The following is a 25,930-nucleotide window of genomic DNA, read 5'->3' on the forward strand; positions in this document are numbered from 1 at the left end:
AATAAAAGTTGTTGGTTCGTGCGATCACAACAACCACATGTTAATAACAGGTGAGGTTCTGACAGCGGATTGGCTAGAGTACGAAAGTAGGCGTGGCTGCGGCTGGCGAGTGACGCGCCGCTGGAAATGATGCGAGAAGGTAACTGACCGCTGTTAACAGATCTCAGATCAGCGGGAGAAACTTCTCCGTGCCATTTTTGCTGGCTGAACTGCTTTGCAAAGACGGAAACAGTCTTGCTGTTGTTGTCAGGAGCTGCATGAATTTCTTTTGGAGACTGTTTAGACACTCAGAATAGGACACGGAGGTCAAGAATCATAATATTACTGGGACTAGACTGGAAGATGCTGTTGAGAGTGAATGTTTAATGATGGAGACCCACCTGTTGCGGTTCGTGGAGCGGGTCCGGTGTCTGTCCGACAGTGATAGCAGAGCAGATCAACTCATCTCTTCCGAGTTCAACGTGAGTGGGTCATTTCAACAATAAACAAATGCATTCATTATTTTTATTTATATATTGTTGTGGGAACTTTAGAATAACTTAACAGTATAAGTAAAAAGTAGAAGTCAACAAACATTATATAATACTTAACAGATCATTTCAAATATGATTTCACTTGCTTAAAATGTTTTGCATGAATTACCATGTTTCTGGATATTTAAAGTTCCTTGGAATGGTTTATAACTACCAATATAAAATACTGTTTAAATATGATAATCAGATTAAGATAGATGACTTTATACCAAAATACTATAGTATAACCATCTGATACAATCTCTGTACCATGGTAAAGTACATATTTGGACTTGTGAATGAAGTGCCATTGCAAAATATATAAACAAGTGGTATATATGCAAACATATGATGCAAGAGCTGTTCTTAAAACAACTTTTCTGATTTCTGCAATTACTTTAACCAACTTGCTTAAAGGCAAGTTTATACAACTGATGTATAAAATCGGTTCCTCTCAAGTTCACAGAGGTTTCTTATAGAGAAACCACATGTGTAGTTCATCATACCAATTATGGACATGTTCCACTAACGTTTGACATCCAGAACATGTAAAAATACATTTTTTTGTTTTGAACAGTTTTATAATTTAAAACCTAACATACATGGTTTTGTGAAATTCTTTCTTTGAAATAAATGATACTTTTTTTTTCTACTGCAATGATATTCATACATTTTAAGTGTGGCATAAATGTTCAAATAAATACAGTGTAAATGCATTACAGATCTATAGTTGATGTCAGTTCAATGATATGTTGAAGTTGATATTTTGGACACTATTGTGATGTTAATAACACCATGGTGTTCTTTTTTCTGATGAACAATATTTTAACTGATTTACATACTGAACACAAAAAAACTAAACATAAATATACAAAATCAACAATTAACCCTGACTATCACCCCACCCTGGCCCCCAACAACATCCCAGTGGTCATACATGATTATAAGCACACACACACACACACACACACACACACACACACACACACACACACACACAAAATTACAAAAAAAATAAAATAATAATAATAATTATCACCATTTCTCCATAAACAAATTCAATTTCCCTAGTCTTCTAAATGACCCTTCTTCACAGGCCACCACACTCCCCATCTCCGAGCACCACTCCTGAAATGAGGGTGCTCCAGCCGAATTACAACCCCTTAAAATAATGTGTCTGGCGATCATGGCGCTGGTAAGGACCCAACTCTTTATGTGTCTATTCTCAACATCGATGACCGCCCCATTGCAAAGAATACAGAGACTGGGGCAAAATGAAACCTGAGTGCCCAATACATCACACACAAGACTCTGAACCTTCAACCAAAACCCCTGGATCTTAACACAGCCCCAAAAGACATGGGTTATGTCTTCATCCTCTGAGTGGCATCACCAGCAGGTGGGTGTGTCTTTAAGATGAAGCCTATATAATCTAGAGGGGGTCCAATAGAATTGATGTAAAATCTTGAATTGCAGAAGGCGCATCCTTGCATCTCTAGTTGCAGACTCTCCCTCCTCCAATACCAAGTTTAAATCGTTCTCCCATAATCTCTTGAGAGAGGTTGAAGCTCTGTAGGGGGGTGTATGCTACTCCCTAAAATCACAATCCACTCTGACCAGTAGAAAGGGGATTTATCAATACATATTTTGGGGTTCAGCCATAAGATCAAGGCAACATTCAAATAAATGTCTGAATTAAACATTCTGGACACTTTTGTCCATACCGAGTGCAAATGCGAGATAATGGAGTGTAATTTAACTTCTCTGGTTAGTTTGATAGAAAGGCTTTGCAATGGCGAAATAGGGGCAAGAAGTTCCTGTTCAGTTCAAAACCAGGGAGGGGCTCTCTCAGGTGGAAGTGACCAATGCGGCAAATGTCTGAGAATGAACACATAATAATAAAACAAAATCTTGGGTAGGCCTAGCCCACCTTTGTCAGTCGGCCTATGCATCTTACTGAAATGTAATCTGGGATGTTTCCCATTCCAAATGAAGGACTTTACTATGCTATCAAATTGCTTGAAATAAGAGAGGGGGACATCTTTAGTGAGTGACTGTAGCAGGTTGTTTAATTTTGGAATACAATTAATTTTAATAACTTTAACCTTCCCTATTATCGATAAATGTAATGAAGCCCACCTGCCCACATCGCTCAAAAACCTTTTTATTAAAGGGTCAAAATTAACAATTAACTAAATCACACAAATTTGCTGGGAATAAAATACCCAAATACTTAATGCCCTGTTTGGGCCACTGAAAGGCACCCGGTTGAAATGCCGTTATCAGGTAGTACGCTTTCAAAGCCAAAGTTTTGGATTTAGACAAAATAACAGTATCCCGAGAACTTAGAAAAGGAATGAATAATTCTGTGGAAGCAAGGCATAGATCTAGAAGGGACGGAGACAAATTATAAAATATGATCTGTGTAAAGCAGAAGCATATGCGCCACACCTCCCACCATCACCCCAGGAACATCATCCTCCTTTCTTATCATGGCTACTAATGGTTCCAGGGCAAGTCAGAACAATAATGGGGAATGAGGTCAACCCTGCCGGGTGCCCCTATCCAGAGTAAAATAATCTGAAATAATACATTTTTTGTTCTGCCGCTACCGGGTGTTTATAAATTAACTTAATCCAACCATTAAAAGTATTCCCGAACCGATATATTTCCAAAATCTTAAAAAGATAATCACATTATACCATATCACATGCCTTCTCTGCGTCAAGAGAGATGGCCGTGACCAGAGTCTGATCAATCACCACTGACCACATAATATTGTTACAGAAGAGCTGTGGCCCCGAATAAACCCCACCTGACCTGTATGTATAAGAGATGTCATAACTTTACTTAATCGGGTAGCCAGAATTTTTGACAATATTTTTTACGTCTAGATGGATCCGGGAAGTTGGATGGTAACTCTTACACTTGCTTGGAACTTTGTTATTTTTTAAAGTTAGACTGATCTCGGCTTGTGTCATGGTTGGAGGAAGCTTTCAATTCTTTAATGATTCTGTATAATCTTCTAACAAAAGTGGAGCCAGTTCTGTAGCATAAGATGTAAAAATTTCAGAGGCAAAACCAACTGGCCCTGGAGCCTTGTCTGTAAGCAAGGCCTTAATTACCTCACCAAGCTCGTCCAAGGTTATCTTAGAATCAAGATAATTATTTTGCTCAGTTGTTAGTTTAGGGAGTTCTAATGGTTCCACAAAGTTTCTAATATTTTCATCAGTAGATGAAGATGTGGAACTATAAAGATCAAGATAGAATTCTTTAAAATCATTATTAATATCAGTGGCTGAGGTAAATATTTCACCACCAGCAGATTTCTGAGGGAATGGTAGAAAAAGACTCTCTCTGCTTTATATATCTAGCCAAAAGCTTCCCTGCTTCGTCTTCGACTCAAAGTATGACTGTATTGCCCTGAATAGCCAAAATTCCACCTTCCGATACATAATTAAAAGTGCTTCAGCTCTGCCTCGGCACTTTTAATATCCCCTTCCAACTCCGAGTTCTTGTGCTTTGGATTTTTTTGATGAATGAGGAAAACTGTATGAGCCGAACCCTAAGAACCATTTTAAGTGCCTCCCAAGCCATGTCAACAGAGGCTACTGAGGACCAGTTGGTCTCCATATAAACATTGATTTCAGCCCTTAACATTTGTTGGAATTCAGGATTTTGCAAAATGGATACATTAAAGTGCCAACTATATGATTTATTTTTCTCCGTATGTGGCAACACCTCTAAACTCACCAGGGTGTGATCTGAGAATAAATGTTCTGAATTAAGTAATCCACAACAGATGAAATGAGTTATTTAGATATTAAAAAAAATTATCTATTCTAGAATAAATGTTATAGAATGATAAAAAAAAATATTTTACACATCATGTGAAGCATCAATGTTGCTCTAGAGGGCTTATACACTTTTGTTTCACTATGATCAAGGACTGAGTCCATCAAAATATTAAAGTTTCCTCCCAATATTATATCATGAGGGGTGCCAGCGGCTTGCAACATCCTTTGAAGATCCATAAAAAAGCCCTGATCATCAACGTTAGGTGCGAACATATTAGCCAAATTCAATCTTTGCCCCTGAAGTTCTGCTAAAACAATAATGACTCTTCATAATTTATCATTAATATGTTTGAGACATTTGAATTGTAGATTTTTACTTATCAATGTAATGACTCCCCTGCTCTTACTTGAGCCAGCACTAAAGAAAACATGTCCACCCCATATCTTCCCAAATTTTCAGCTTCCTGTGTGGAGAGATGCCTTTCTTGAAGAAACACAATATACTATTTCTTACATTTAAGAAAATAAATAACCTTCCTTCTTTTTATGGGGTGCCCCAACCCATTCACATTCCAGGTGGAGAGAGACAGTCCACTCATATTAACATTTTACCTTTTGACATATTAGAAAAAATAGATTGTGTGTCAAAAACAAAATAATAAAGACAGCATTCCAACATTAGAACAACAAACAAACCCTGAACATCCCACAGAACAAAAAAAAAAAACTGAAAAAGAAAAACTTGCGCATTAACCCTACGCACGACTTCGCCAACCAGTGTCAATCCCTCTAAACTCAAACAGTCCATGTACGCCTACGAGAGTCCCTCCGACAACTTTGCTGTTGGATTGCTCAAGTCTGGTGCTTCTATACAAATTTTGTGAGACAGAATTACACAGCAGAATATAATCTATTAAACAAACTCCAGTCAATAGGAAGAACCAGCACAAAAAGAAACAAACAAGGCACCTAGTTTCCTCAGACAGACAAGTGAATGTTCAGTGAGTCAGGCTCACTCTGCTGTTACATGAGTGCAAAAAAATGACTCCAATGTTTTGCAAGAAATATTCCACAGAACAAACTCCAACCAATAGGAGGTGTAAGAACGAAAAACATTCAGATTCATCCACAAACTGTCCCAAAGGAGTGTTACTCCACAAAACATACTCCAGCCGCTTGGTGGAAACAGCATAAAAAGAAACAAAGAAGGCAAACAAGTGAATGTTCAGTGAGTCAAGTCCACTCGGCTGCATTGAAAGTATCAAACAATGACCTACTCATTCCATTGACTTTATGAAGGACATTGCTTGCTGTGGGCATGTAAATATTTTGTAGCCATCCTTAGTATCTACTATATTCTCAGTTTGGCCGGGAACATCAGTGCAAAATCGATCTTCCGTTGATGTTAGAGTTTCTTGTATTCCTTGAATCTATTACGTTTCTCTCTTGTCGAATTCGTAAAGTCTGGGAACAAGAAAATGTTGTGGTTCTTCCAATAAACCCTTCCTTTATGCCTTGCCCTGCACAACACAAGATCTTTCTTGGATGATCTCAGAAATTTGGCCAGAATATATCGGGGCCTGTCACACTCAGCAGATCTCCCTGAACCCGAACCCTGTGAGCTCGCTTTGATTTCCAGCTTGTTATTTCGAGCAGACTCTGGAAGAGCTCATCCAAGAATTTCACCGTATCTTAGCCTTCTTCATTCTCAGGAATTCCAGCAATTCGGACGTTGTTTCGCAGACTATGATTCTCTAAGTCTTCCCAAACGCTTTCTGTCTATCTTGGTTGCTAGCGGGTTAGCAGCTAATTCCCTCTCCAATGACTCCAGATATTCGATACGTTTTTCAAAGTCTGACACTCTTGTAACCACCGTAGAGAATTTTGTCTCTATGGCAGTGATCGATTGATGTATTACAGCAAGATCCCCCAAGTCAGCTATGACCTTCGCCAGCATTGCCAACATGCTTGACAGTTGACGCTGAATCTCTCTTGCCGCACCGTCCAAACTGAGTCCCTGGTCTTCGGCCCTGTCTTGGGTATCAGCTTGAGCACGTAAGTGTCTTTTAATGTCTTCGGAGCCCGAGGATTTTGAATTCTTTAAAATATTGTCTTCATAGAACAGTTATGGATCAAGGTGTATAGAATCTCACCGGTTTATGATATAAAAAGTATTAAAAACTAGCAAAGTGCGCTGAGCTCGCCGTTCACACGCGCAAGCCTCACATGGCACCATGCAACTCCACACCATAGTGTTCATTGAAGTACCTTGGAGTACCATGGAAATACCACAGTAGCCTATATGAATCTGGTTATGATATAGTACCATGGTATATATTAAAATATCATGATATTACCTTTTGATACCATCACTGGTACCGTCACAGTACTTTTTTATTAAGGCATGAAAATATGAAATTTTTTAAATTCTCTCATCATTTACTCCCCCTCATGCCATCCCAGATGTGTATGACTTTCTTTCATCTGCAGAACACAAACAAAGATTTTTAGAAGAATATCCCAAATCTGTTTGTCCTCACAATAAAAATGAATGGTGACCAGAACTCAGAAGTCCCAAAAAGGACATAATGGCAGCATAAAACTAATCAATATGATTCCAGTGGTTAAATCCTTATCATCAGAAGCAATATTATATGTTTGGGTGAGAAACTTTTTTACTTTAAATCTACACATTCACTTCAATATTCTGGAGTGGAAGTGACTTTCGCTTTCACATTCAGCCACCTACTGGTTGGGTCTGGTCACAAGTGGAGATTAGTAAAAAAAAATGTATGTGCAAGGATTTAATGTACTGCATCTGAATTAAACTAGAAATACTTATTGGCAAATAACTTAGCATTTTATTTCCACTAAAGTTTAACTGTTGACAACAGTTGATTTTCTCAGAGAATGCTGCAGAAAGCCAGTCTAGAAATGGGAGCCACTTATATGCAGAATATCACATTCCTTGCATACAGTGTATACAGGCATATGACATATAGTGCATTTGTGTTTTTAAGTGATGTGACTTGACTTAACTCTTGCTGTGTTCAAGTGAACTTAATAATCTTAAAACATTACTTTCCCAGAAAATTATTTTCTGCTGCGGTTTTCCCTAAGGATATGCCACAGTTTTACAGAAGTGTCTGTTGCTTTTTTACCCAGTTGGCTTTATAAGTGAAAGCAAGAAGGCATTTATAACAACAGTTCCTCATTGAGTTTCTAATCAACAGTCATTTATTAACAATGGCCAGTGTTCAGAGGTAGGTTTTAAAGCATATGTGGAAAGAAACAGCAGCCCAGGCTGTATTGCTTGTGGTAAAAATAAACAGAAGTGGGTAAGGATGTCAAACTGAAAATAGTACATGCACACGTGTTTCTTCTGGTATTTGATAATGGAAGTAAAACAGACAGCAGGTTTAGTCATAAAACGTGACCTGTTTCTCTATACAGACCATTTGCAACCATGTATGGCCTTCATATGTTCAATGTATGCAAGTATAGAGTTGTTCAGATTGTTGTCCTAAATTCAGAAGAGATGTAGCAGTCTTTTGAGACATTCACGTTTTGTTCTACACCATAAATTACACACAGTAATACCTTAAATGTAAATTTTGAAACCATTGTGCACTTTAAAAATGTAAGTTATTAACAATTTGTTACTTAAGCACTACAAATTTGTCATGTAGTCTTCATAAACATAAATGTAGCAGCTTTTTAACAACACAGTGGCTTCAAAATTCATGTTTGAGATACGATTGTGTTCTTTAAAATTGAACGTTGCAAGCAAGTTGCTAAAGACTACAGTTGTCTGGCAGGTTTGTGAAGCACATAAACTCACGTCCTTGTGGTAGTTATAGTCCTTATATAGCAGCTTAAGTTTTTAATAACTCAGTGGTGTCATGTTTGATATATAAATGTGTGCTTTTAAAACATAGGTTGCTAGCAAGTTGCTAATGACTTCAATGGCTGTCCAAACCATCAAGTATGTGAACTTGGATCCTTGTGTATTTGTTGTCCTTAAATAGCAATTTAGGTTTTTTAACAACACAGTGGTGCCAAAATACATGTTTGAGATATATATGTGTGCTTTTAAAGTGTAGGTTGCTAGCAGGCTGCTACTTAAGGACATCAACGGCTGTCCGATTCATGCATAATCTTGCATCCCTTTGTGCAATATTTGTTGTAGAACAAAACGTGAAACTCTCTTTAATTAATTGTTCACCACAGACATTATTTTTACTCATAAATCAAAAACCACTTGTCTAAAACCCATAAGAGGGAACCCATGGCGAATTAGCCTTCTGTGTTGGCCTATGAATTGTTGTCATGACTGAATTGCTCTATTGATGGCAACGTGCTGAGAGGTTTTGTATGGCTTAAAATTATACTTGTTTTGTAGGTTAAACTTTGGCACATATAGACTAGTTACAATTGTGGTCAGGGCCGTAGCTAGTGGGGTGAAAGGTGGTATCGATTCTAGGGACCCAAAGGTACAGGGGATCCCACAAAAAATTCTAAACTGTATTTTTTAATAGGAAAGGGTCCCAGAGCAATATACAGTCTGGGGGCCCAGATTACCTTGTTATGACCTTGCCTGTGGTATCTGTATGTTGGGTCATTGTATTATAAGTGTTGATGGGGATTTGTTATGTTTCACAAACCACATCCATCCTCAAATAGCACAGGCCTGCTTTTTATACACAGATATTCAGCTCCTGTCAAGTTCTGCTTTCAGATGCTACTTAGAATACAACTACAGTACATTGAGGCAAAAAAGAATCAGGACGCCACCTTGTGGTCAGAGGGTGTGGTGCAACCTCACGCCCTTGACCCTGCCATGAAGAAAAATTAGTGTTGTATTTAAAACAAAGAAAGTAGACTTGTTTTTAGTCTGGTAACTTTGTGTTTTCTCTTTCTCTGCAGTTGGTACGACAGAAAAGTTTATTAATGAAAGATGATTATGGACTGACCACTGAGGCAGGAGGAATCAAAGAAAATGTGAAGAAAAACCGCTATAGGGATATTCTGCCCTGTATGTCGTCTTATCAACAGGTTTCTTTCAGAGCTTTAATGAGAGTGTGGGTTATTAAGCACATTTTTTATTTTCTTTATAATCTTTGCATATTTTGAAAGGAAAAATCTAAATGTTAACATTTTGCTGAATTAATTCAGTGTAAATTATGGCAATTAGCCAAAAAAGAAATTTTAAATGATTTTATTTTTATTTGAAATTTATTTTAGTTTTTTTTTTATCTAAATTTAAAGAACTATACATATTTGATTAATACCTGTTTAGGTGTGTGTGTGTGTGTGTGTACACAGGTTGAAGTCATTAAAAGTAATTTGTAACCACTCCACAGATTTAATAATAGCAAACTATAGTTTTGGCAAGTCGTTTAGGACATCTGCTTTGTGCATGACATGAGTCATTTTTCCAACAATTGTTTACAGACAGATTGTTTCACTTTTAATTGACTATATAACAATTCCAGTGGGTCAGAAGTTTACATGCACTAACTTTGCTTGACATCATGGAAAGAAATCAGCCAAGACCTAAAAAAAGCAAGTCTGGTTTGTCCTTGGGAGCAATTTACAAATGCCTGAAGGTACTACGTTCATCTGTACAAACAATAGTATGCAAGCATAAACACCATGGGACCACACAGCCATCATACTGCTCAGGAAAGAGATGCATTCTGTCTCCTAGAGATGAACGTAGTTTGGTGCAAAAAGTGCAAATCAATCCCAGAACAACAGCAAAGGACCTTGTGAAGATGCTGGAGGAAACAGGTAGACAAGTATCTATATCCACAGTAAAATGAGCCCTATATCGACATAACCTGAAAGACTGCTCATCAAGGAGGAAGCCAATGCTCCAAATCTACCGTAAAAAAGCCAGACCACAGTTTGCAAGTTTGCATGTTGTGTGGGTGCTTTGCTGCAGGAGAGACTGGTGCACTTCACAAAGTAGATGGCATCATAAGAAAGGACAATTATGTGGATTATTGAAGCAACATCTCAAGACATCAGCCATGAAGTTAAAGCTTGGTCGAAATTGACCCCAAGCATACCCCCAAAGTTGTGGCAAAATGGCTTAAGGACAACAAAGTCAAGGTATTGGGTGGCCATCACAAAGCCCTGACCTCAATCATAGAAACATTGAGGGCAGAACTGAAAAACCATGTCTGAGCAAGGAGACCTTCAAACCTGACCCAAGCTTGTGGAAGGCAACCCAAAACATTTAACCCAAGTTAAACAATTTAACGGCAATGCTACCAAATACTAACAAATTGTATGTAAACTTAATTCTCTCTACTATTATTTTGACATTTCACATTCTAAATAAAAAATATTGATCCTAACTGAACAGGATAAGCGGTTGACGATGGATGGATGGATCCTAACTGACCTGACAGGGAAAAAACTGAGTTTAAATGTATTTTGCTAATGTGCGTATATATATATATATATATATATATATATATATATATATATATATATATATATATATATATATATATATACATACACTCTGTATATTACAAAATATATTTAGTGATAAAATGAATAATCTCTGGTGCATTTAGATTATATTTGTTTTGATCACAGCACTATTGTGAATTAAAAATGATCTTAACAGAGAGTGCAGACCTCATCAGTTTGTAAACATACGTTACTCACAGTAGCTCTCAGTGTGACACAGTGATGCAGTGAAATTCTCCGTCACAATTTTTCATTCAGTGTCATATTTGAGCAAATCTGTCAAAATATGCCACCTATGGTTCCTATATTTCATATTTTTTCTCATCACAATGCCATTAACACTGTCATAATAGTTCATAATTGAGTCTCCAAATTATGTACCAAGATGAAGTATCGCAATCATGTTTGTCACACTGATGAGAGAATCATAATCAGAAGACTGATATTTTTCCTCTCTATCACAGATGATCAAACCAGAGTCTGTCTGACTCCAACCACATCTGAATATGAGTCTGATTATATCAATGCCAGCTTCATCAAGGTACTTTAACATTTTTAACCTTAAACCATACATTTCATGTTGGCAAGATGGTAGATGAAGAACCTGGTAATTCAAAGGCTGCAGGTTCAACCTCAATTGGCAGTGTGTCAAAATTAGGATAATTACTGAAATCAGAGTCTAGATAGATAGATAGATGGATGGATGGATGGATGGACAAAACCGAAAAGAAGAACTGTTCCAGTAACTTAGATAGATAGATAGATAGATAGATAGATAGATAGATAGATAGATAGATAGATAGATAGATAGATAGATAGATAGATAGATAGATAGATAGATAGATAGATAGATAGATAGATGGATGGATGGATAGAATAAAAATTACAATAAACAAAAAATAATTGGCTTATTTAGATAGATGGATGGATGGATGGATGGATGGGCAGACAAAAGAACTGTTCCAGTTACTTATTTGGATGGATGGATTGACGGACGGACGGACGGACGGACGGATGGATGGACAGATAGAATTGAAATAAAGAACTGTTCCAGTGACTTATTTGGATAGATAGATAGATAGATAGATAGATAGATAGATAGATAGATAGATAGATAGATAGATAGATAGATAGATAGATAGATAGATAGATAGATAGATAGATGGAAATATAGACAGGTGGGTGGATGGATGTATGGATGGAATAAAAAAGAACAAAAAAAGAAGTGGCTTATTTGGATGATAGATAGATGGATTGATGGGTGGATGGATGGATGGATGGATGGATGGATGGATGGATGGACAAAACCGAAAAGAAGAACTGTTCCAGTAACTTATTTGGATAGATAGATAGGTGGATGGATGGATGGACAGACGGACGGACGGACGGATGGATGGACAGATAGAATTGAAATAAAGAACTGTTCCAGTGACTTATTTGGATAGATAGACAGACAGACAGGTGGGTGGATGTATGGATGGAATAAAAAAGAACAGAAAAAGAAGTGGCTTATTTGGATGATAGATAGATAGATGGATGGATGGATGGATGGATGGATGGATGGAATAAAAAAGAACAAAAAAGAAAAAGAAGTGGCTTATTTGGATGGATGGATGGACGGATGGATGGAATAAAAAAGAACAAAAAAAGAAAAAGAAGTGGCATATTTGGATGTATGAATGGATGGATGGATGGATGGAATATTGCATGGACCGATGGACCAAGTGAGGGATGGATGGATGAAGGTATAGATGATAGATAGAAAGAACTCTTCCAGTGACTTATTTTAGGTTTCTTATTAATTAAGACCAATTCTTACTGTATCTTCAATAGGGTGCCACAGGGAACAGAACGTACATCGCCACTCAAGGCCCTCTAAACAACACTGTGGTTGACTTCTGGCATATGATTTGGCAATACAATGTTAAGGTGAACTGTGTTTTTTGAAGTATATATAATTTTTTTTTTAAATATAATATAATATGCGTTACCTCCCTTTCACTGAATTGCTTTCAGCTATTTGCCTAAATATCACATTATAAAATTAAAGCATTCTATTGTGGGACGAAAAGCATTGATTTTGGTCTGTCTCTTCCTGATAGGTCATAATCATGGCATGTAGAGAAATCGAGATGGGAAAGGTAATCTTCATTTTTCCTCTAATGTTGGGTCCATGCACCTTAAAATGTTGTGCATGTACCATTTTTAACGTTTAAAGTGATAGTTCACCCAAAAATGAAAGTTCTGTCATCATTCACTTGTATGACTTTCTTTCTATTGTGTAACACAAAAGGAGATGTTATGCAAAATGACAACACCTTTTTTCCATACAATGAATGTGAATGGTGACTGAGGCTATTGGTTTCTGCTTTAATATGCATTTAAAAAATATACATGAATTATACTGTACATAAAGTACATGAAATAGAACTTGTATTTTTGCTGTCCCTTTAACTATCCTTTTAACCATGTTAGTTGTGATAACTCTTTAACTGATTTCACCTAAACACATTTTGTTTTTGTTTTTGTTTTGTTTTTTAGAAAAAATGTGAGGTCTACTGGGCACCAACCACAGAAGCGATCACTTTTGGTCCTTTTACTATTTCAACTGTAAGTGTTCGCTGTGTTCCTCATAAACTGATATGAACAGTGTTGTAATTCAAATGTTAGGGCTCAACTGCATCACACATATTCATGTTTCACAACAGCCACTATTGATGTTATCTCATCACTTCATGAAACATGCCAGTTTTGTAAGCAGTTTTATGCACACATGATTTACACACTCATTTGCTTAATGATTACTTTATTTTTTTCTGCAGTTTAAGGAGTCTCGACCGAATGAGGAAATCGTTGTTCGGATGTTGGTGTTAAAATATTGTGATGTAAGTGTTCCCTGGTGTCTCCAGTGTGCCAGCTCTCGAAGTACATATGAAAGGGACCTGACATCATGGCACTGGAATTTATTTATTCTCAATATTTGTCACATTCCCTCAAATAGAGGGTAAAATTAGAACCAAAGGGGATTTACAGAATGATGTCACTGAAAAACGTTTTAAAGTTATTTTTGAAGTGTTTTTTAAATGCTTTAAAGAACCCCAGAGTGTAAAAAAATCTGAAACAGCAATAATTTTTTTTTATTCTCCAAAGAACGATAGCAACTCAAGGAGAAGGTTCTTTTTTTTCAATTTAAGGTGCTGCAAATTAATGAATTATAATTCTCTCATCATTTACTCACCCTCATGTCATTCCAAACCTGTATGCCTTCTTATGTCCATGATACACAAAAAGAGATATTTGAAGAATGTTAAATCATAGGGGTTTAGAATGACATAAGGGTGAGTAAATGATAAAAAAATGGTCATTCTGGGATGAACTAGTCCTTTAAGAGTGTAGTCAAGTCTATGGTTATTTATAAAGCACACTTCAAAAAGTTTTCATTTGTGTTTCTAAAGAGAAATGTGTCAGCCACAAAAATGCAGTGCATTCAATTTTGAATATCCTGTAAAGCAATGTTTATTCTGAAGCCGTTCCAAATGAGGAACTGCCTCAATGTGAAAGTTTCCCATTTTAGCTCATTTCATGCATGCCATTTTTGTGAAGTGTACAGAACATACGTGTAACTGTATTCTTTTCTCACAGGAAACTCGCAATGTATCTCATTTCCAGTACACGTCCTGGCCGGATCACGGTATTCCAAACATGCCGGATGGCATTTTGGGCATGATGGAGTTGACACGGCAAAATCAGGGCAACAAGAAGGACCCTATAGTAATCCATTGCAGGTCTGCAAAAAGACTTGATTCGTAAACATTAGTTAACAAGAATGAACCATGAACAATACTTTTACAGTCTTTTTTAATCCTAGTAAATTTTGTATCTCAACATACAGTAGACTAATTAGGGCTGTCAATCAATTATACATTTTTATCAAATTAATTACATGGTGTACCAATTAATTAATCAAATGAATTGCATATATAAATATTTGCTGAGAAAGCCTCTCAAATAACAATTTATTTTATGCACACACACACACACACACACACACACACACATATATATGTATATATATATATATATATATATATATATATATATATATATATGTATTATATATTATGATGGGTTGCAACATAAACATAAAATGATATATATATCAATATTCAGACAATAAGCCAATCATTGGCAAGTTTTTCTTACTGCCCCCTGGAGAAAACAGGTGGTACTTCAAGCTTGAATTTCTCAGGAATCTTCCTTTATGGGCAGGGGACATACTGTAATTAATTGCATAAATGTTTTTTTCGCATAATTTTTTAGCAAATTAATCGCATTAAATCGACAGCCCTAATACATTACAACACTCAAAAAAATATTATTTTAAGCACAGTTCATTTAAATTCAAAGTGAGTAATTTTGAATAAAATAAAATGAACCCTAAATATTTTACGTTTTATTCACTTCCTTTTGTTAAACATTACACAGTTAAATTTGATGGAATTTTGTTATGAAATTTAAATGCTTAAAAATAAATATATGCTAATATATACAGTACTTAAATGCTATAAAAATATATTCATTTTTCACGATACCTAATTTACAAATGTTAACAAATAAATCTTAATAAATAAATAATAACATATCTTAACATTTTTGAAACAAGAATTTACTTATAAAGCTAAATTGTGTACAAGTATAAGAGAATATATCTTGAATTAAGTTTATTTGAGCTTAATTACACTTGTTTTATGCATAAATCTAATACATAAAACTAAAACAATCTCAACGGGGTAAGAAAAATAATCTTAATGGTTTAGTTCACCAAAAAATTAAACTTCAGTTATCAAATACTCGTGCTCATGTTGTGCCAAATCTGTATGACTTTCTTTCTTCTGTGGAACACAAATGAATGTCACCACCAGTAAACTTTCATTGCACCTTGTTCTCCATACAATTAAAGTGAATGGTGACTGAGGCTTATATTGACAGAATTGTAATTTTTGTGTGAACTATCCCTTCAATTCAATAATTCTTATTAGCTTGTATCTTGAAATATTTTATAGTATAGCATTACTGTTAAAAATGTTGTCTTCTCAAGTAAATTTTTCTTGTTTTAAGATATGAATTTACTGGAAAATGAGACAGAAATACTGATTGAGACAATTATTATTATTTTTGCATCTCACAAACACACACCAATCTCTCTCATTCTATGACTGGCTCTGTTTTTTTCTACGCCTCTGACAAATGACCCATCTGCCTATGAAAATTCATCAGGTCGTGTCCGTCCTTGTTGTTGGGGTTTAGTCGGGGCCAGCCTGTGTTTCTGCAGTTCCATGCATTTTAATGGCACCATTTAAATGAAGCGAGAGATGTTAAATATTCAGCACCTGATGTGAAGCTGGAAAAAAAACAGTTAACGTCCAGACTCCAGATTCGCTCATTACCCTCTCTCTATATTTATGAGAGAGGTGCTGTCTGACAATATGGCCCATAATTCCCCTATTGACCCTCTGAACTGAGATGCAGGAGAGAATGGATCATATCATGATATGGAATTGTGCCGGCTTGTCTTGTTTTAACAGCGCTGGCTGCGGAAGAACAGGGGTGATCTGTGCCATTGACTATGTCAACGATCTACTGCTTGCACAGGTATTAACTCCATAACCAACCCAAATCTCTATTAACAGTGCATAAAGGTGAAGTGTTTCATTTTAATCAATGTACTTCCTCCTGTCTTAATGTGCAGAGACCACAAATGAGTTGTGGTTCTTTGACATTTTCAATACATTGCTCTGTTTGTTTGACCAGCTTGACATTTCAACTTCTGGCTCAACTAATGGCATGACTTGTGAACCTATTAAACTTAAGCACTTATCTCACCATGCAATGTGTGATTTTCTCATGCCAGACAATAAATCGGGTAAAAATATCTCATGCACTTAAACGAAAAGAGGAATCCAAATCATATCTAGGAACCAGAGTATCATAGAAACTTGAGGTTAGGCTGTTTTGACTTTGACCACACAGAGCACCCTGACAACCACCTAGCAATACCCTAAAAACAACCCAGAACACCCTAGCGATAGTACAGGAACATGCTCAAAACCAATAACAACCATAAAGCAACACTCTGGCAACAAAATCCAATAACCTAGCATTATGGCAGTGAGTTTTAATGGCCAAGGACCACTCACATTTCTTAAGAGAATGTAAAAATGGACTTCTATTGGCATTTCTGTTTGGTGTTCAAGTAGCTCTAATTCTAGACTTATGTCTTTTCTCTCTCAGCAAATAAATAAAGATTTTAATGTCTTGGACCTGGTGTTAGAGCTTAGAAGACAGAGACCGTCAGCTGTGCAGACCAAGGTAACACATTATTTGTATTTTTTCTGCAAAGCACATAATGGCCTTAAAGGGATAGTTCACCCAAAAATGAAAATTCTCACATCATTTACTCACCCTCATACTGTCCCTGATGTTTATGACTTTTTTGTTTCTTCTGCTGAACACAAAGATGTTTAGAAGGAAATGTAAGCTCTGTAGGTCCTGACAATGTACCAACATTTTGAAGCTCCAAAAAGCACATAAAGGCAGCATAAAAGTCATCCATAAGACTCCAGTCTTTAACTCCATGTTTTCAGAAGCGATATGATAAGTGTGGGTTAGAAACTGATCAATATTTAAGTCCTTTGTTTTTGACAGCAGTTCTCTAGGTACGATCATGATTTCAAGCTTGATTACTTTTCCTACAGCGCCATCAAGCACTTGCACATGCACCGAGCACTAGGAAGTATAACCGAGCTTGAAATCATGATCGTGCCTAGAGACTGCAATGGCAAGATTTGCTATGAAAAAGGAGTTTGATTTTGGTGTGTTCTCACCCAAAACCAACTGGATCACTTTAGAGGACATTGATTAAACCAGTGGAGTCTTGTGGATTTCATTTATACTGACTTTATCTCCTATTTGGAGCTTCAAAGTTCTAGCCACCATTCACTTGCACTGTATGGACCTTCAGAGCTGACATCTTCTTCTAAAAATCTTCATTCGTGTTCTGCAGATTAAAAAAGTCATACACATTTGAGATGGCATGAGGGTGAGTAAATGATAAGAGAATTTTCATTTTTGGTTGAACTGTCCCCCTTTAATACCAGTATTGTGGTAATGAAGTTGTAAAATTGGCTATAACTTTACACAGAAAAGGTTAGTAAGTGATTTTATCACTCTAAAATCATGTTTACATGCATATTGTTTATGTCTTGTGGCTATACATTTTAAACAGTGAGTATTTTAATGTTTTCTGATTGACCCCATTAACATCCATTGTAAGTGTCTCACTGTAACCTCAATTTTTGTATTGAACCTTGAACCTTTGTTTAATCTACAGTACATAATGGATTTGTGAACTGTAATTAAACAATCTACCCATTTAATTAAACATTAGTAAGGCTGGATGCTCAATGGATATATCCATTTTCCCATGTCTGATACTGTATATTTCACCACACTCAGTGAATTCCTGTGGTGTTTACACATCCTGATGTCAGATGTCATGTTTGTTGTGAATTTATGCAGGAGCAGTATGGATTTGTCTATCAGACGGTTGCTCAGATGTTTCAAAAGGTCTTGCAATCTCAGCAAAATAATACCGAGGTAGGACAAAACAAAGAACTTCACCCAAAAATGAAAATTCTTTCTAAATATTTAAAATCAGTATTACTTTCTTTCTTCTGTGGAACATAAAAGGTGATGTTATGAAGAATGTCCAAGCTGTTTTTTTCCATACAATGAAAGTGAATAGGGACGAACACTGTCGAAGTCCAAAATAGATATTTGAGAGCTTCTGCGAAGGGCAAGATTTTCTGGGAACAACTTACATTTCAGTCTGTTCCTCACACAAAGCTACCATGGCTTCAGATACTTAGAATCTAGTTGTATGGACTATTTTTATGCCATTTTTTTTGTCATTATTGGCGCTTGACAGTGTCAGGGTCAGAGTCACTTGAACATTCTACAAAATATCTCTCCATTTTTGGACAAACTGTTTCTTTAAAAGTTTAACGATCTTTAATAGCATATGGTATACTATAATATAGTGTTCTTTTATGGGCCGACATACTACTGTTCCAGTGCTTGTGGTTAAGTGTTGGGATTTTTAGAAGCTGACTGTTCTTTGAGAGAAAGGAGCAATTTCCGCTTGTTTTCATCATGTGAAAAAGCATCCAAAAGTTCCTCTATGGCAAGTGTTGTAACGAATGAATGAATCTGCAGCTGTATCTCTTTGTTGTCACATCATGTTATATTTTACTTCCTCCAGACCTTCAGCTGTGAGCTTTAAAAAAAGAAGTTTAGCAGGAAACCGGCTCGCTCTGTGCTTCCTCTATGCAAATACTCACACATCCTTTAACAGATTAACACAGACGCTCTGTCTTAGTTCTTTCACACTGTACGTGTATCACATTTTGTTTCTGTTTTTTCTTCTTCTTGTTTTTCATATATAAAACGTAAGTCTTCAGGCTCTTTGTACATCAATGCGCTCCCGTCAAAGCCAACGCTGAAATCAGGATCGTTAAGCAGCATCAGCGCACCTCCAAAAACAAGGTATGACCACAAACAACCCTCGCTCCACATATTCTAACCTCTCTTGAATGTTTGCGGTCGTCTGTGATCTATGAACACAGCCAGAGACCAATTTAAGATTGACAACCAGGGCAAAAACATGGGAACTTTTGCACTGTGCGTTACGCAGGTGGACGCTGACAATATTCAAGCTGTGGTCGTCAGTTCTGTTTCATACACTGCGGAGAGCAATTCAACTGTCCTCGTCTGACTCATTACTACATCAGCGTTTATGTTAGCTAATCTCGTGAGTCATCAAATGTATAGCCAAATATTCTTGCAGCCAGTGGCGTGAAAAAGTCCAATGCAAATTTATGTTTTAGTTCCATATGGTGTTTACAATGTTTCAGGTTTAGAGGCATATGTACATAGACAAGCAACTAGTACCATCATATTTTTGTTAATATTAAACCAAGTGAAATTACAGTCTCAAAAATGTATTTTTTAAAGGGATAGGGCATCCAAAGATGACAATTCTGTTCTCATGGACTGACCCTCATGTTGTTCCAAACCTGAATGCATTTCTGTCTTCCGTGGAACACAAAAGGAGTTCATTCTGATATGATAATCTTCTCACCACAATTGTACAGAGCGATTATCTGTTACTGTAGACTTTGCCAGTTCGAACAAGTCTCTTTTGATCTCTCTCATCAACAAGGTATTTCCGTCCACAGAACTGCCACTCACTGGATTTATTTTGTTTTTGGCACCATTCTGAGTAAATTCTAGAGAATTTTGTGTATAAAAACACCAGGAAATCAACAGTTACAGTAACTCAAATAACCGCTCTGTACAATTGTAGTGAGAAGAATAGCATCTGCAGGTTGCCGCTGTTTTGGCAGCACGAGGGGGACCTACACAATATTAGGCAGGTGGTTTTAATATTGTGGCATATCGGTGTACATATATATATATATACAGTACTGTGCAAAAATCTTAGGCACAAAAGATGTTTTTGTGAAACATTTGTCTTAAGAAAGTTATTTATATCTGCTACATTAGTGTGTCATTTTATACTCCCAAACATTCCTTTTGCAAATAGAAACGAAAAGAATAGAATAGAATAGAAGAACAGGGAGCCCTGCAACAGATTGCATGGTCCTCACAGAGCCCCCCACTGAACATCGGGTCAGTCTGGGATTACACAAAGAGACAGAAGTTATTGAGACAGCCTAAATAAATAAAAGAATTGTGGCAAATTCTCCAAGAGGCTTGGAACATCCTATCTGCCAACAACCAAGAAAAACTGTGTCCAGGTGTGAGTAGGAAAATTGGTGCTGTTTTGAAGGCAAAGGTGGCCACACCAAATATTGATTTAGCTTTTTTATGTTTACTGGACTTTGCATGACATTACGTAATAATTGAAAACTATTATGTCATTATTTCTTAAGAAAGCCTCACTTTGAAATTTTTCACAAGTGCCTAAAACTTTTGCACAGTACTGTGTGTGTGTGTGTGTGTGTGTGTGTGTGTATAATATATATGTGTATATATATATATGTATATATGTGTACTTTTTTTACTTCTTTGACTATTTATTTGGGTACTTGATAAAGGGTTTGTGTAGTTGGCGAAATCTTTGTGCCGCCTTGATTTGCTTTTAGAGAGTCAAATAATGCTTTCAGCTATTACTTGTTCTTTGGTCATCTGTTTTGCATACAGATGAATATGACTTTTGTAAATATGCTTGATAAAAAGATGTAAAGTTCAATGCAGAGATTATAGTGAGCAAACAAGCTATTTTATCATTCTTAAGTCATCATGTTCTACTATTGCATTTCCCCTTGGGTCAGTAACATATTTTATAAGAGACAAATGGGGACATTTGGTCATTAGACGCTGCTGTAAATAAATGACATGAAGTTGAAAGAAAATGCAGATGCTGTTTTTAAACCAGGTTTTTTTTTTCTGTAAAATGTTTTTGGGATCAGATTAAATGACCACCAGGGGAAAATTCAATCACTTAGAATTGTAGTTGCACACCTAAACTCAACACGCCACAAGGTGTGAAGTATCATTCATGTCCGTAGTACAAACGGTGTTGGACGAGTTACGCACTTATAGTAATAATTTACCAAAAAATTAAAATCATCTACTCACCCTCATGCCATCCCAGATGTGTATGACTTTCTTTCTCACAAACACAAAATTAACATTTGTAGAAAATATCTCAGCTTTGTTGGTCCATTCAATGCAAGGGATTGGTGGCCAGAACTTTGAAGCTTAAAAAAGCTTATAAAGGCAGCATGAGGTTGAGTAAATGATGAGAGAATTTTCCTTTTTGGGTGAACTAGTCCTTTAAATTTACTTCTTAGATTTAAATGTTTGTTTAAATCCCTTAGCCTAACTATGAACAATAGTAACAGTGATTTTTGCCTTAGTAAACGCCATCTAATAATTACCGCTTGTGTTGGTGTATTCTGATGTACCAGACCAGCTTAACCAGCATGCAGTTCCCATGGTGACCTAGTTTGGTTTATGCTGTTTAGTGCTGGCTTAGTGCTGGTAGATCAGCATAGCAATTCTGTTAGACCAGTATGGTTTTGTGGAAATGCGGGTTGAGCTAGTCAAAAAGGCTTGTTGCTACACCACCACACCATGATCCTGTATTGTGGACCAGCATTTAAAACACAACATATTGTGGTGACCAGGAATGCTGTTTTATATCATTTTTTTGTTTATTCCCCCAGCAGAGTTCGCATTGTAGTTAAAGATCTGGGATACTATTCGAAAGGTTGTAGGTTCGAACCCAGCTAAAATTTTTACCAGGAACTAGGGGGATTGTTCCTGTAATAAGTGCATTGTTAGTTGCTTTGAAAACTCATTAATGTATAAATTTCTGTCTGACTTTACAGAAATCCCCTTCTCAGGCCTCGGCTTTCTCATCCTCTTCCCCAGATCAGGATGAACGACACTTATGCCGTCGTCAACAAACCCAAACTACAGCCGCCCACCTCGGCCCCCCCTTCATTCACCGTCCATCACTATGACAATGCTAATTTAGAGAAAACCAACAACAATGCTCTTTACAGCACAGTCAAACCTAAAAACAGACCTGTAACATTCATGCCCCATACAACCACACCTGTGAATGAAGGAGCAACAGCCAATCAGACAGGAGGGGTGGGGCCTAAAAGGACAGTCCATGAAGGTTATGAGATATTGCCAGGTAAGAGATGACTTGATTTGCTTAGTTTTTGACTAAACATTATTTGGGTAGTTGACATGGTAATTCTTGAATAAATATCATATATGCCATTTTTATCTCCTCATATTAAGCAAAATACTACAAGGAATATTTGTACTTTTAAAAATGTGCTTGTCACACTTTAGTCACTAGACAATTAAAGACCCCAGGAATTGGCTGGACATGCAAAGTTTTCTTTCCAGTGTTGATGTATGTCCTAGTCAAACAGGAAGTTGCGGTGGGACATATTTAATGGCTTGCCCCTTTGTAAACCTGGTCTCATAGTGAAAACGTGACTTTATACATTTTTGCATAACTTGTTTAATACAAGTTAAAATACGTGTCTCCAGGTACAATTCCAAGCAGTTTCCAGGAGAAATGAACACTAGAGGCACAACAACAACTGTGTGTTTTATTCACTTTTACTCAATTTATGACTGTAATGGCTAATAATGACTTTTTTAAATACTTATTTTTTTCTCTATTACTTAGACCATGCACTTTTACTCAAATGCATCTTTTGAAAAACAACACATTTTAATGCTTTTATTACAGACTCACCTACATATACTGTATATATTTATTCCAACACAGATAGCTTGCGTGGTAGCCCATCTGATAGGTTGTACTCGTGTGTCGGAGGACACGTCCCACCATGACCACAAGCTGACACTTTACAGAGTCATAGTAACGCCAAACGGGGTGGTAGCTTCATAAAATGTGGTTTTTCCATTTCACTTCTGCATTTTAAAACGTTAATGGTCAGATTTAGGCATTGATTTGGTACGGATGTCTTTTTAACTTCTCATATATATTTTAAAACGCTGTTTGTTAGGTTCAGGCAAAAGTGAGTAACTGATGAGACAATTTCCATTTTTGGGTGAACTATCCCTTTAAGAGTGGAGACAGAAAACAGGATGGGAAAAGGTGGGACTAAAAGGCGAAATCGAGCCTGGGTCGTCCACACGATAAAAGCACATCCATACTGTCGTTTTAATTTCATAACAAAATTCCATCATATTGAATAGTGTCATTTTTATCTAAATAAAATTAATAAAAAATTATGAAAAAAAAATCATAATTGATTTAGTTTTGTGTGAGATAAACGCTGATTGTCAAGTTATTAAGCTTTGCAAACCTTTATTTATTCAACAAACTAAAGATGTTTATGTCAAAACATATAAATTTACATGTAATGTACTTATAACTTATAAAGTACTTTCAAATTCAGAGTCACAAAGGATTTAGGATGGTGTAGGACTCTTCACATTCCTTGGAGACTCCTTATCGATCCAGCGAGTGTGAAACGGGATCAAACAGTAAACAGGAAGTGTTAGATCACTGTCTCAGATTCACTCTATCTCACACACAAACTTTTCTCTGTTTGTTAACATCTCTAACTGTGTTTTTCTCTTAGCTGAAAAGCTTGCAAGCCAGTCCTTAATAGATGATGATTATGAATATGTGTCGAACCCAATCAAGGACACCAGCAGCCCGTTTGCCCCTGGCAGTCTGGGTGGGTAACCCATATACTGTTTACACATATAATAGATTAAGTAATTGCATTATTGGGGTATTGTTATGTCTTTTGGAAAATTAGTGTTCTTGTAATTATTCTAGTTACTCTGTGAGCTAGCATTTGTGTTGCCAAACGCACTTTTTAGTTCACATGTTAATTGCTTACTTTTTTAAAGGCACTTATTGAACGTTCAGAACTCCTTAGCAACTGTAACAGCCTAACATCATGGCAGCAAGTTTTGTGTTGTTTAGAAAATGTGCATATAGTTTTCCTGAATATGATCCTCATCCAAGATCCATCTAAATCTAACATCTAAATGATTTATCTGTTTAACCTATGCACTGGTGTCATGGGTTTCATGGGTTTGTCTTTCGCTTCAGGTTTCAACTGCCGTGTAAAGAAACCCAAAGGTCCTCGAGATCCACCGACCGAATGGAGCCGCACAGAAAGATGAAACAGCGATGGCTTTTAAGGTTTAAATAATCAGAGCTAGCTAGCTTTTCCCAATCACTGCAAGATCCTTTAGAAATGCAGCTATTTTTCACTGGTTATTAAATTAGTTTATTTATTTTCTTTGTACTGGGTTTTTAATATCCTGTCTGTCGAGTAGTGATTTTGTTAATAGAATTGTTTTATTTACAGTAGGAATTTATAATCGATTTATTTTATCATAGCGTATATTTCTTGATTTTTGCAATGCAAATAATTAAAAATTGACGATGCAAGTGTGAATTCTCGTGTGAGAATACAGTACTTGTGTTAATTAAATGATTCCATTTTTTTAATAATTGTATTGTTTGTTCAGAAATACTTTCTGGACAACAAATAGATGTTACTGAAGTCTAAATGTAGACAGTTAGGTGTTCAATTTCATTGATCTCATTGGTTTTCATTTCTTCTAGATTTATTTTATTATACATACTCATGATATGACCCCTTTAAATCACAAGCTTATGTGTTAATGAGATTAATGTAGTGTGTCTTGTTGTTGTGATATAATGTTATTTTCATTAGAGGGCAGTGTTGAGGTGTAATTTCCCGGCTTGGACGGGACATATGACTCAGCTCGGGTCATTCTAATAAAGTTATTTAGAGACGATGTAATGTGTATGAATATTTTTTGATGCCATATTTATCTATGAATTTATAATAAACCATAAACATGTTTCTGCATTCAGTTCTATATTCAGTGTGGATGACCTGTATAAACATGAAAACTCATCATTGATAAAACTACAAAGCTTGCCCTCTTAACTCTGGTGCAATTTTATTTCGGTCATGAAAATCAATGGAATCTTTAGTTGTGCTTAAAGCAAAGAGCATGTATTCCCAGATGCTCTGTCAATTGGCAGTGTTCCTGGATGCATGTCTTTGATGATGAATCATTCTAACAGTATAACAGCAGAATTATGCAGAAATGCTGTGTGATACTCTCTACTGCTGTTTACACCATATTATACATACATCACCTGGTTAAGACTTATTGCTTTTTGTAGCTACAGCAAATGCGAAAGCTATGCACAGAGAATATAGCCATGAAAAGTCTTTTTTTAAGATGTTATTTAGTATGGTATGTATATTTGGAACAACATGCGGAGTGAGTAAATTATTAAAAATGTTCATTCTGGGGTAAACCATCCCTTTAATGGCTCTAAAATAGGCTTACATTTAAGCTAAATATAATTTCCCATTTATTTCCTTCAATTATTTTGAGGGGAAATATGACCCAAACATGCTTTGGACAGGTGTTGTTTATTCACTCTAAAAGAGCTGTCCAGAGCACAAAATATAACATGATTAATATATA

General features: G+C 36.3%; 1 protein-coding gene across 2 annotated transcripts; it reads left to right on the forward strand.

The window, feature by feature from the left end:
• Positions 1–192: 192 nt before the first annotated feature.
• On the forward strand, positions 193–25,240 carry LOC127631021 (tyrosine-protein phosphatase non-receptor type 18-like). 2 transcript variants are annotated; one of them, XM_052108961.1, is made up of 16 exons: positions 336–461; positions 1,609–1,911; positions 9,236–9,344; positions 11,260–11,336; positions 12,629–12,724; positions 12,898–12,936; positions 13,337–13,405; positions 13,618–13,680; positions 14,438–14,580; positions 16,381–16,447; positions 17,087–17,164; positions 18,374–18,451; positions 19,308–19,399; positions 22,273–22,586; positions 24,022–24,120; positions 24,504–25,240. In XM_052108961.1, the coding sequence occupies exons 2-16, from the start codon at positions 1,879–1,881 to the stop codon at positions 24,575–24,577; spliced, it is 1,431 nt and encodes a 476-aa protein (XP_051964921.1). In that variant the 5' UTR covers positions 336–461; positions 1,609–1,878; the 3' UTR covers positions 24,578–25,240. The 2 variants fall into 2 exon arrangements, with proteins under 2 accessions (XP_051964920.1, XP_051964921.1); XM_052108960.1 differs by lacking the exon at positions 1,609–1,911 and having other exon boundaries at positions 193–461.
• The last annotated feature ends 690 nt before the right edge of the window (positions 25,241–25,930 follow it).

The sequence above is a fragment of the Xyrauchen texanus genome, chromosome 37, assembly GCF_025860055.1.
Source record: "Xyrauchen texanus isolate HMW12.3.18 chromosome 37, RBS_HiC_50CHRs, whole genome shotgun sequence".
NCBI lineage: Eukaryota > Metazoa > Chordata > Actinopteri > Cypriniformes > Catostomidae > Xyrauchen > Xyrauchen texanus.